General features: G+C 50.1%; 4 protein-coding genes across 4 annotated transcripts; 2 read left to right on the top strand and 2 right to left on the bottom strand.

Moving 5' to 3' along the window:
* Positions 1 to 91: 91 nt before the first annotated feature.
* On the top strand, positions 92 to 5,307 carry SRB8 (RNA polymerase II mediator complex subunit; the record flags this gene model as incomplete). Its single annotated transcript, XM_041681943.1, has 9 exons — positions 92 to 695; positions 760 to 1,357; positions 1,407 to 1,611; positions 1,662 to 2,300; positions 2,356 to 2,654; positions 2,706 to 3,585; positions 3,679 to 3,973; positions 4,023 to 4,249; positions 4,303 to 5,307. The coding sequence occupies 9 exons, from the start codon at positions 92 to 94 to the stop codon at positions 5,305 to 5,307; spliced, it is 4,752 nt and encodes a 1,583-aa protein (XP_041548835.1).
* A 1,764-nt stretch (positions 5,308 to 7,071) lies between these two features.
* Positions 7,072 to 8,200, bottom strand: AKAW2_80875A (uncharacterized protein; the record flags this gene model as incomplete). Its single annotated transcript, XM_041681944.1, has 4 exons — positions 7,072 to 7,637; positions 7,691 to 7,781; positions 7,857 to 7,986; positions 8,043 to 8,200. The coding sequence occupies 4 exons, from the start codon at positions 8,198 to 8,200 to the stop codon at positions 7,072 to 7,074; spliced, it is 945 nt and encodes a 314-aa protein (XP_041548836.1).
* A 1,360-nt stretch (positions 8,201 to 9,560) lies between these two features.
* AKAW2_80876S (CIA30 family protein) lies at positions 9,561 to 10,761 on the top strand (the record flags this gene model as incomplete). Its single annotated transcript, XM_041681946.1, has 3 exons — positions 9,561 to 9,648; positions 9,729 to 9,962; positions 10,034 to 10,761. The coding sequence occupies 3 exons, from the start codon at positions 9,561 to 9,563 to the stop codon at positions 10,759 to 10,761; spliced, it is 1,050 nt and encodes a 349-aa protein (XP_041548837.1).
* A 154-nt stretch (positions 10,762 to 10,915) lies between these two features.
* On the bottom strand, positions 10,916 to 11,967 carry ADE1 (phosphoribosylaminoimidazolesuccinocarboxamide synthase; the record flags this gene model as incomplete). Its single annotated transcript, XM_041681947.1, has 3 exons — positions 10,916 to 11,292; positions 11,359 to 11,734; positions 11,818 to 11,967. 3 exons carry the CDS (start codon positions 11,965 to 11,967, stop codon positions 10,916 to 10,918), a joined length of 903 nt encoding a protein of 300 aa, XP_041548838.1.
* Positions 11,968 to 12,275: the final 308 nt, after the last annotated feature.

Here is a 12,275-nt window from a genome sequence, read left to right on the forward strand (position 1 = left end):
GGTGACCATCCCTGAGGATAGTCGTGTAGCCGTCGTGACGGCGCGGTGCCAATGATCAGATCCCGACGCTTGGATACACCATGAAGCTGACATGATACCTCATTCTTCCGCCGGCGTCCAGCCATGGGGCCGTTCCCTGCGCGCCCTCAATAACGGCTCAGGACGCGTTGATGCTTCCCAAGCTTTGGTTCAGTCCGACCCGCAGCTGGAGAAGCTGTCAATGTCCATGCCGCAACCGCTACCCCGACAGCCGGCAGTCATCGACCTTACCGCGAATACCAGCGACTCTCAGGACCGGGAGCCCCCTGCGAAACGACTTAAACTAGAGGCGCCTCCGGGATCATGTCCGCCTGAGGGAAGTCCAGCTCCGGGAAGTGGTGAAGCGAGAAGCACCCCAGGGACCGCAAGTTCGAAACCAAATCCGCTTGCCTGGCGCGGTCGACCAGTATGGTCGTTCCAGGCTCTGATTTCGGAGACGACTGGGGCTGTGGAAACGAAGGAAGATGATACCAATTCTCAGGGGAAAACCCCTGCATCGCCGCCACCTTTACCTCTCATTCCTTGGAAGCCCGCTCCGCAAGAAGCCTCCGGAAGCAACAGCGCAAAACCAGCAGATGTCGCCTCTGCAAAGGAAGTGCAAACAACTCCCTATCGTATTGTTGTACCCCCTGTTGCGCCAAAACTGAAAGGGGAGAGTAAGTCGATCCGCGCGATTATCCGTATGTAAGAACTCGTCTAATTGCATTATTTTTGGCTTAGGAGTCGCGGACTTTTCCCCTTGGACGGGCAACCACCCGGAAGATACGCTGAATGACCATACTGCAAAACAAGGACATTACGATCGTACGCAGGTCTCGCAAAACGAGTCTAATACAGCCCGTCCATCTCTGTACGCGCAGTTGAAGCATCGATCGGGTCTTCAGATGCTGTCGTCCGTTTTCGCCGCTGCTCTCGAGAAGCGCCAATCCCATAGCACGATCGCTACTCCGTCGAGCTTCAAACCTCCCCCGCGCGTCACTTTGACAGATAACAAACGTGAAGCTTGGCTTCGGGATCTTGCCAATCCGTCCGTCCCGTTGCGCAGACTGAGCCGGACTATCCCCCATGGTATTCGAGGCAAGGTGCTGCTCGATCAATGTTTGGGCAAAGGAATCCCGGTTCCGCGAGCTATATGGCTGGCCCGATGTGTCGGGGCTAACGAAATCCGTGCTTTCAAGCGAAAGGGCACGAGCGGGACGCTCGCTCTGGGCCTCGAGACCAAATGGGTCCGCGATTGGACATCAACTGTCCAGCAGTTCCTTGAAAGCGTAATAGGTACTTGCGGATCATCAGACTGGAAGATAAAGATGACATATGCGTACGCCATACCTTTCTTTTCCCGTTACATATTTACTTACCCTTCATAGTGTCAGCTTAACATCGCGTTTATTCTTCGAGCGACTGCTAGACCACGACCAATATCTCAGTTGGTTCTTGGTATCCTTAGAGGCTGCGCCACTAAACACCGTGCCTGTGTGGCTCTTAATGCTCGGTATATATTGGAACAATATTATGCGCTATCGAAAGCGTGGTCGACGATTGGCTGAGGTGTTACTGGAGAAGCTGCGTTTGGTGCGCTCCTCAATTTCATGCTTATATTTCATAGCTAATTGGCGTAACAGATCAAGCAGCCAGGACAACCTACAGCCCTGGAACCGTTAGTTGATCGTTTATCTCGATGCATCAGGAGATTGGTACTCGAGCACACGTCCTCCGTCATCCTCCCGGCATCCTGGGATCAATACAAGGACTTGATCGCTTCATGCTTGAATCTGAAGGAACTACCTGACAAGACAACACTTCAGAACCTTGCGGAGCGTAACGTACGAGTTCAGTTGCCCACTAACCGCCAAGGGACGAGTCAACAATTGCCTCAGCAACATGTCATTCATTTGTTCGATTCCATACGGTCTGCACACGATGTTTTGTCCACGTCCTCGGCCTGCTTGAACGCTGTGGAAGACAAGGCTACTCTGGTCGCGAAGCTACTTGAGTGGGCAGCTACTCCGTTTCGTCATGGGTCCCGCCGCGTGTATACGAGTGTTCGCCTGCTTCGGAAGTGGAAGATGTCGGGAATGGATGTTGAATCTTATATTCTCGCTTTCCTTGCGGACACTCAGATAACCAGTCGCGTCAATATGGACAATGTCTATCATATAATCGCCGAACTTGTCCGGTCTCAGACATTCTCTGTGGGCAGGTACCTACAGTGGCTGATGGCGAAAGGGGTAGCGAACGATCCTTTACCCGATCAAACTAAGGTCAGATGCCTCTTCTAGCGTTAGTTGACGATTATATTGACCAAGTGAATTGTAGGCAATTTCGGACGACGTACGCCTTCTTATACAACTTCCATTGGCTCGTTTGCCAGAATATGTCCGTAACCTCCGCAACACGCTGTTGAGTCGCGCCGGAATTACTGCTTCACACGAGGAATCAATTGTTGAAACTGTCAAAGCGTCTATCGCTCAACGCCTTCCGAAGATCTTTGGGCCACAGGCAAGTGATGCAATGTTGACCGACCAGCCATTGTCAAGTTTGACATGGGCAGTCAAATCCGAGATTGGCCTGTGGATCCGTCGTGGTGTATCTGGACACTGTCGTGACCCTGTGAGGTACGCTGATTTCACTCCCTGGAAGTATGCCCAAGCCCTAACAGCTGCTAGGAAATATGCACATATACCCATGCTTGCTGATTCGGGTGTTTCTGCACTCACTCCTGTCGAGTTTTATAATATCCGCGACGTACTGGAAAGCTTTGGAGATATCTCGATGCTTGCCGACGTGCTCAAGCAGGCGACAAACTGCGATGACAATATTGTCCTGGCCTCCGTTGCTGATACCATCAATTATCATTTCGACTCTTTGAGTGTTATTGGTGCTGCGACAGATCTCTTCAAAGGACTTATTGAGTCCTATGCTCGCCTCAAGAGGCTTGGAGCGCCCGGTTTAGACCTCATCTTTTCACTGATCGAGCTGGGGCTACGGATGCCCAGCGAGTTCAACACCGTTGCTCTTCTGCGTCAAGATTTGTCTCGTATTGAGAACAAGTCCGCCCTAGCTGCACCATCTCCGTTGTCGGACAATCTCTCCATGGCTTTCAATGACGCCGACTCTTCGTTCCAGGAGAAGCTAGATCAGATCCTATTCTCCGGAGGGGGAATGGATGAATCCACTATGGACTCTATATTCAATTCATTGACTGGGGCATTGGCGAACGAGAATGGTCACGTCAAACTGTCGGCGAATGACATATGCAGGTACCTGGCTTACCTGAGATCTTTCCATCCTAAGCGGTTCGATGCCAGGCTGGTTCGCTGGGTATGTGGTGTTCTAAAGTCACCTTCTCGGTTCGCAATGGTCCGTGTCCTACCTCCTCTTATCGGCGTTGGTTGCGTTACCATACATGCATTCGTGATGCTTGTGAAGAAGCTTTTGCAGTCGGAAAGGATAGCGTCCGTAGTTCCCAAAGTCACGGATCTGCAGCTGGATCTTCTTGAACTCCTAGTTCCACAAGAGCCGAGCGGGAGCCGTTACACAGATATGGTATGCATTATCACTTTGCTTCTAGCTACGCACCCTCATTTCCTGCCGCTAGTCCTGAAGCATGCCCTGCAGTTGTCTAACCCTTCTGTCTAGGTCACGTACCGCTACTATCTAGCGCAACAAGAGTTCATTGACAAGCATCCCGAGGAGTGCCTCAATATCATCCGTGCTGCTGTACCACTGATTAGTACTAGGCAGACAGAAAATGCGGGTGAAGCGAACGCGGCAGACCTAACGAAGTGCGCCATGATTCTGCTCCAAACCTTACTCACACAGAAACCAGAACGCATGGTACAATGTTGTACGCAAAAGTTAGTTGGTCAAGATCCGGCATCCACAATGATCCTACAGAAGGCTCTCGATGCTTTACTCGGCTTCAATCCACAAGGTTTGTTTGCAGTTCCCTGCCTGTTAGGTCTAGGCTAACACCCTTCCAGATCCCCAGGCTATGTCTGAGGCTGAGAGAGTCATTGGCATGAACAATGACTTCTCGCTCCCTATCTGTCAGTTGAAGCTCCAGCTCTTATTTAATGCAGAGGCTGGGAATGGAGTCGACAATGGTATCGTGGATGTGATGTTCAAAGCAGCGATGGCTGATGCTCGCTCAAAGCGTTCCCACTGGTACGGTTTGGTGAGTCTGATGAACCAGGATGCGGTGCGACAGGTATGAGAATAGCCAACCCTTTGCTCTTGTTTCATCTTCGCTAACTGTTTCAGATCCGCGAGCGAGCTGAAAAGGGCTTCTTTTCTGTTCCTATCCTGGAAGAGCCTATCGGCGATCCTACAGTGGCGGACAAGTCAAACTCCATTGAAACCGCTCGGCTTTATCTGGCAATTATTGAAAAGCTAGCATATAGCATTCCCGAAACGGGTGTACCATCTGTTGCGCCAATGTTGGTGGAAAAAATGGAGTTGCTTCTCCAGAAATTCATCACCATGCAGCCAAACCCGTCTACTCCCGCAGAGTCGTGTCAGATAGCTCAGGCGCGCTCGAACTTCGAAAGAAGCCTTGCATTTTGGTTCTCAGCTCTGCTCAGGCTCGTGGTCATCCACAGATCAGCATTCAATACGGCGGCACTAACACCTAAACCAATCGGTCTTCAAGAACAAGCTCGCATGCTGGTCTCTATCTTTTGCATCACTCTCGCACGTCTCCCAGACCGGGTTATTCGCCTCTACCCGTCAGCGAATTATTTCCCTCATCCTGTGCAGTCGGAAAGCTACCGCCCATGTCCCGGGATATTACTACAGACCCACGCTTTGGACGTTGCAGCAGCCCTGATTGATACGTTCCCGGACGAAGCACGACAACAATGTGCCCGTTTCCTCAAGGAGAAATGCCCTCCTTTTCTTCAGTTCCAAAACGATTCCCGGTTCCTCTATCTTCTCGGGCCCGTGATGGATGCACCAACGCTTAACTCATCCCAGCCCGCGTCTCTACCATCTCCTGCGGCCGGTGGTTCAACCCCAACACCCACTGGCAATCTTGCTGGCGGGCCTCCTAATTCACAGAGCCTCTCTTCAGCGTCGGGCCTACCCGCTGGGCTATCTGAAGGTGTCAATTGCATTGCAAGCCACCTTCGGTTGCAGTACCGTGGTCGTGTTCTCGGCGCGTATCCGGTCCGCCCCTGGGAACTTCTCGAGGACGCTGCTCCAATTGTCGGAATGAACGACACTGCCGTGAGCCTAAAATACTTTGACGCCCGACGCGTCAGAGCCTAGGCAATTCGCAACTCACCCCGTATATAATTCACTGTTTTCTCTCTATCATTTGAGCCTTCATGTGCTGTGCTTGCCTTTTTGCTCGATACCATACCCATATTTTTGCATATATTGTCAATTTCATGTTGCTATACCTATAGGATCTGTTACGTCCTTCCTCCATCACTCTTTTGGTTACTTTCTTTCGTTCATTTGTCATCATTCTGATTGCGGGTATCGATGTTGGCGAGCAAGGGTGCACTGGTTATTGCCGTTTTTGGGATTTTGCTTTTGGTTACTTTCTTCGAGGGCATCTGGGGGTTGTATATAAGATAGAGACGGGCGTTTTGGTGGGTTGGGTGGCTCATACTTATATAGCATTTACGATTGGCATCAGTATTTGAAACTGGCATTTGAATATTTCGATCAGGGCATGATTTTGCGCATAAGCATGTACTGTGTATCTCTTGGGCGGCATTTGAGATTACTTGGGCTTGATTCCTACATACTACTAAAGTAATGACTCAAGAATGGCAGGTGGTCTTCTAGTAGTAACGCTTTACAGTAGGACGCTTTTCAAGTGATAAAAATATTACCCCAAATCGATCATGTGCACTCCTCGCGATTCGTGATAGTGGGTTCTTCATGCAGCTAGTTGTCAATCAATATGATGATATTGAAAGTAATGGAAACTAGCTTTGAGGTCTTGAGATTGGGTTTTCCCCATTCCGTCGAGTAGGAGATGAGTTCGGAAATATTTGTCCTGAGAACATCGAAGATGATGGCACATTAGTACTGTGTTTGGTTTAAAAAATGTGTACAGTAGCCAGTAAATGCACAAAGTCTTTCAACATCGCACGTTAATATCCTACTAACTGATCAACACTACCGGTACTAAGTAGCTGACTCATGTGTGTATGTATCTCTGAGCTAGTCATCAAGATCATTCCCAGTACGTAGTATATACTAATCCGGATACACTACTAAAGTAAGTTTAGATTTTCCCCAAGAAACGCCCATTTATCCCGTCGAAGACCCTTTTCAGCTCTGGGGGCTATCTAGTATGCTGCTCCATGCGGCATAAGATTAACGAAAAGGAGCTTGTTTAAATCCGGACATATTTTCCCGATCTATTCCTGCAACTAATCAATTGATCCCATTCATCAAATCAACCTAATATCCTAACCACTACCATTACCTCCAATTTCTTCAATTCTTCCGCTCAGTCCATCAACCCTATCTCAATATGAAGACCTTCGCCATCCCCCTCCTAATCGCCACGGCTTCCAGCCTCGCCGTCGCTTCATCCCTCTGTCCTTTGAATAACACCCCTAAGTGCTGCACTGTCGATCCCTCGGGCCTATTTCCTTCGGGCTGTGTAGAACGTAAGTTGGCTGCTTGCTGTATTAGTATCATACATATGTGACTACTACTACTTGTCAGCAATTATTGCTTTTGCTTTTTTGATTCTGGATACATGAATATAAAACCATACAAGTTATATGAAGTACAATGTGTGATATCTTTCTCAGGGTTAGACAATGATTGCAGATATGAGTATTTGGTCATTTTTTGCTGGTATGACTAAAGAAAGCCCAGTATATTCAAAACGCCAATGGTCTATATATTCCAGAAAGAAAAAGGTGGGGAGAAAAAAGAACGAGAGAGAGAAAGAGAGAGAGAGAGAGAGAAATAAAGAAAGGGAAAAACAGCAAGAGGAGAAAGAAAAGAGAGAGGCGCTTGTGTTCACAAGAAACCTATCGTTTTCATCCCAACTAATATCGCTCAGTCTGGCTTGGACGTCAACACAGGCAACAGACCTTGATCCCGTGCCTCTTCCTCCACCTCCAGGATGAGTTCAAGGGTGGCCTCTTCATTGAGAACGATACCTCGTACGCTCTTCATTTCGTTAACGTAGTCCCTAACTGTGCGGCCAGTGGATAGTAGCATGTCACAGGGAAGGTTAGACCGGCTGGTCTCGATGCCTTCCCGTTCTTGATTGGCCTCGCATTCTAGTACTTCATCACAGCCGGGTGTCGTGGGCTGTGTGTCAATATTGTTGCTTGACGAAGAAGAAGAGGAGGAAGGTGATTGTGGTGTATGTGCGTTGGCGGCTTGCGATGATAATGTGTGATGACTAGGGTACGATGGTGCGGGAGGTAAAGCACCAGAGACATGGGGAGGTACGTGAAGACTACCGTGTACTGGTACAGCCGGCAACCAGCTATACAATAAGGGAGGCCCATACGCGGCAGGCTGGCTGGGCGGTATGGCCATGGGGGGCATATATAGTGGCGAGGTGTTTAGCCCAGCCCTTTCATCGTGATTCACCACCGACTCTCCACGGTTTCCTGCGATACTGTCAGACATGATGGTATTTGTAGAGTCAGCAAGGAAGACATACTGAGGCCATTTGCAGCCTCTATTCTCAGAGGACGATCTCTGAGGAAGATATTCTGGTGCTGCCCGATAGCTGCTTGAGCGTGGGACCTATCCTGTAAGCGAAGTTGGTTAGCTCTGATCTTACTTTATAGTATACAAATCGGTCGCTAGTGCAAAGGTTGGATTACTGTAAACTGCACCCAACCGCTATGAAGACCTGTCCTTCCTGCGCGAACCTGCGCCCAGCACACTCCAAACTGGGAGAAGAGTTGCTCCAGTTCGTGCTGGAGGATATTCGGACAGACGCCGCTGGAGAGACTAGACAGCGTTAGGATTCTAGGAATGAGGTATGCGTCATGAAGAGCTGTTCTTACTTTCCCACATGCACACAGGCATCCGTGGGGAGCCTTAACTGGGCGTTTCCTCTGGTAATCCAAGGCGACTGTGGCTGATGTCCAGGAGAAGAGGAGGATGGATGAAACAGCTGAGGCTGGGGAGTGGAGGGATGGGGGGCGAAGAACAGCGCAGCCATGACGACTGTTGTACTACACCTTGAGACTATTATTAAGGTAGTATATGGGCTAAGGATCAATAAAGAGGCGAGTATATCTGGCTTATTGTAGAACAAGCAGAGAATAGATTGTTGGGGAATAACCAGTGCGATAGAAGGGTATTTTGATGGAGGTTGGATGGAGAGAGTGGTGAGGAAGGAAAGGGAAGAGGGAAGGCTGAGGAAATTGCCGTTTCCTCGCAACGGTAGGAAATGGGCATCTTCCTGGCTGTGACGTCGAGACGAGGTTATGGACCATCTGAGAAGCACAGAATCTACTGATGCAAGATTGTAGAATCCTTTGGGCTCAACAGATGTGAAGTCAAAACGGCTTGAGGATATGTATGTATTCGAATAAAGAGCATATCTACCTGACAGAAGGTTTCCTGACGCTCTGGGCTTGCTATTTGATCGTGGACATGTTTGTAGTCTGCCAAATACAGCAAAATGGAATCTTTCGTGATGATTGCCACACACCAGAAGATGCCAGCATATCAAGAGAGCAGCAGGCTGTTCACTCGGGGGTGGTTTCCGCTTGAAAACAGGCCCACAATGAAGCCATGATATACATCTCTGTCTGATAGCTTGTATAACTCCTAGAGACACATTTGCTGTTTAGTTCCACTCCGATAAATCTCATTATTGCATTTCTCTCGTCGTCTGACTCAGGGTGCACTTTAATATCATTGGCCACCAACCGATGTATGCGCTCGCAATATGATTGGTGGGATACACGCATATCATGACAGCTGATACTCTCACCGCATTGGATTCTGCCAGCAGAATCAGACAACTGGCGAATCTATGCTGATAGGAAGGATAGTTGTTGGCCTACACATGACTAGTACTTAGTTCTGTGTAGGCCAACAGCAATTCTGCTGCTCAAGAATTCCGCGTCAAAGATATCCCCTATATTCAGTGGCTATTTCATAGACTAGAGCCTATTAGAGTGGATATACTGGCAAGCCATGCCCTAGCAATATTAGCTGCTCTTAAAGGAGTCCCCTATATGAACAAAAGTTAGCGATATACGACAAAACAACAGAACACACTAAACACTACTTACATACTTACCTTCATATTTGCATCGTCAAGTCATAACTTCTTGTACACCAGGCTACCATAAACCACCGAAGACACATTTATATCTCCTTAGGCGGTGACCCTCCAACCACCGAGACCGGACGACCAAACCGGACAGCTTCTGCCTCAGGCCCCCACGGCCAGCGAAATTCCGACGTCATGCGCAGGTCCGAGAATCTCCTCGACGCATCGCCGCGGCACTTTTACTCCTGCACCAACATCCCCCCAATCGGCTTGATTTCTATCTACCCAAGCCAACATGTTTCCCACGGCCCGATGCCTAGCTGCAAAGCCATCCGGCTTCCTCAAACGCAGCGTTGAGGAATTCGGCCGTCTCTCCCGAATCGGTGCGCTTCTCCCCATCTCCACTAGGCAAACCTAACAGATCGAGACCGATAAACTGATTGATAAAAAAACAAACATCCAGCCTGGAACAACGAAGCTCTCCACACCCCAACCAAGCCCTACGTCCTCCTCGACTTCGAAGATGAGTCGTCCGTCGCCAGCTGCAAGACCATGGCCGACCGCGTCGTCGGAGGTTACAGCACCGCCAGTCTAGACTACGTCCCTGCGGACCCAGCCACGAACAGTCCAGCACATGCGCGTTTCCATGGAAGTATCTCGACCAAGCTTCCCAAGAACTGGCGGGTGGAGCGGACAGGTACATCCCCTCACCACCTATCCCCCCCATACTAAAGTAACTTTTTGCTGACTATGGTATGAAATGTATAGGCTACGCCGCCTTCCGCAACCACGACCGCGGCTTCTGGCTCTTCGGCCGACTCTTCTGGGACGTCGATCCGTACACCTACCTCGCACTGAGAGTAAAATCCGACGGCCGTCGGTACACCGTCAACATCCAGACCGATTCCATCGTCGAGACCGATATCCACCAACACCGTCTCTACACGCGGCATCACCGCGTCCAGCCTTCCTTCTCTACCTCCGATGCGGACTCCTCTGATCTAGCGGACCGGTTGTACCCTAATGGTAGCATTCCCGCTGCTTTGTCTGATGTTCCGCCGGAGAGTATTGTCATGGGGAGTGGTAGTTCGAGTGCTACGACCTCGGGTGGGACGGGATGGGAGACGATCCTGTTGCCGTTTAACTCGTTTGTGCGCACGAATCATGGTATGGTGGTTGAGCCGCAGACGTCGATTATTCGGCAGCGGATCAAGAGTGTGGGGATTGGGTTGACGGATCGGGTGGAGGGCCCGTATGATTTGAGGATTCAGAAGGTTTGGGCGACGAATGGCATGAGTGAGGCGGAGATTGAGGAGGAGAGGAGGATTTGTGGGGCCGATGCGTTGCCGGTTGATGAGGGGGTGATGACGGGGTGGATGGGTGAGGTTGGGGGGAAGGGTCAGAAGGAGGTTCAGGGTCAGAGGGAGAGTGTGAAAGAGGGAGGAGAGCCTAAGGCGAAGGGATTGAAGGGGTTGAAGGATGAGTGGGAGGCGTAGGTGCGGATGCAGTGTAGTAACTAACTTGATACCATATCTAGATTGTACAAAACAGTAATATGACCTTTCCAGTGCCTAACTTAATCTACCTTTTCCCTTTTCATGACATTTTGTTAAAATTCATACAAAGTCCATATCAGGACTGATAATTAGTTTAGTTACCACCGGTAATCTTCTCCCACGCCTCCTTGTACTTCTCACTAGTCTTTTCCGCAATCTCATCACTCATCCGGACACCCTCCTTACCCTTCAACCCCTCCTTGACCAACCAATCGCGGAGGAATTGCTTATCGAAACTGGCCTGTCCCCGTCCAATCTCATAGGTATCCTTCGGCCAGAACCGGGACGAATCCGGCGTCAACACCTCATCAGCAAGCACCACCTCACCAGTCTCCTCATCAACGCCGAACTCGAACTTGGTGTCAGCGATGATGACGCCGCGAGAGAGCGCATACTCGTGGGCGATCTTGTACAGCTGAACGGACAAAGAAGCGACAATAGCGGCGTATTTCTCTCCGATGATCTCAACAGCTATACCAACAATTAGCCTTCATCTCTCCCACCAAACAATAGTGAATGAATGTGGGGTGGGTATACCCTTATCCGGATGAATATTCTCATCATGCTCGCCCAACTCGGCCTTCGTGCTCGGGGTATAGATAGGTCCATCGGGGAACGCCTCACTCTCCCTCAACCCGGCCTTGACGGGGAGACCATGCACCGTGCCGTGAGTCTGGTACTCCTTCCACGCGGAGCCGGTGATGTAACCGCGCACGATAGCCTCAATGGGCAGGATGCGGAGCTTGCGGACCTGCATGCTGCGGTTCTGGAGGACGGGACGCAGCGACTCGGGGATTTGCGGGGGCAGGTCGAGGGTCAGGAAGTGCGTGCGGAGGGTGGGGAGGGCGGTGGTGAGCACTTCGAACCATTTGCGGGTGCAGAGGGTAAGGAGGACGCCTTTGTTGGGGATGCCCTGTTTGACTCTTAATTAGCATTGGTTCATATGTATTGGGGGGTAGGGAACTGGGTATATATAGCTGGTATAGGGTAGGGTACATTTTCCATAATCACATCGTAGGCGGAGATGCGGTCGGTCGCGATGAAGAGGAGGGTTTTGTCGTCGATCTCGTACAGATCGCGCACTTTGCCGCGCGCGATGAGGGGCAGGGCGCCCTGGAGGTCGGTTTGGGTGTATGCGGTGGCCATTGTTTGGGGTGGATTGGAGACAATGGGTGTATGAGAGGGGCGTGGATACAGAAGAAGTTTGAAAGGAATGAAGGCTAGAGAAAGTTAGTAGTTTGGAGGGTTAGTTTGGGGACGCAATGGAGGGGTTCGTGGGGGAGTCATACTTTGGACGCCCGCAATTGGTGGGTTGATAAGAGCCAGCGGGGTTATGTGCCTGAGGCAGGAATACTTATGATATAGTTGCAGTTGTAAATAGAGTCATGGAAAGTAGATGTATCGAGAATGATTATCTTGTTCATAGCAATTTCGTTCTCATCTACTTATCCTCA

Source organism: Aspergillus luchuensis, chromosome 8 (assembly GCF_016861625.1).
Source record: "Aspergillus luchuensis IFO 4308 DNA, chromosome 8, nearly complete sequence".
Classification (NCBI taxonomy): Eukaryota; Fungi; Ascomycota; class Eurotiomycetes; order Eurotiales; family Aspergillaceae; genus Aspergillus; species Aspergillus luchuensis.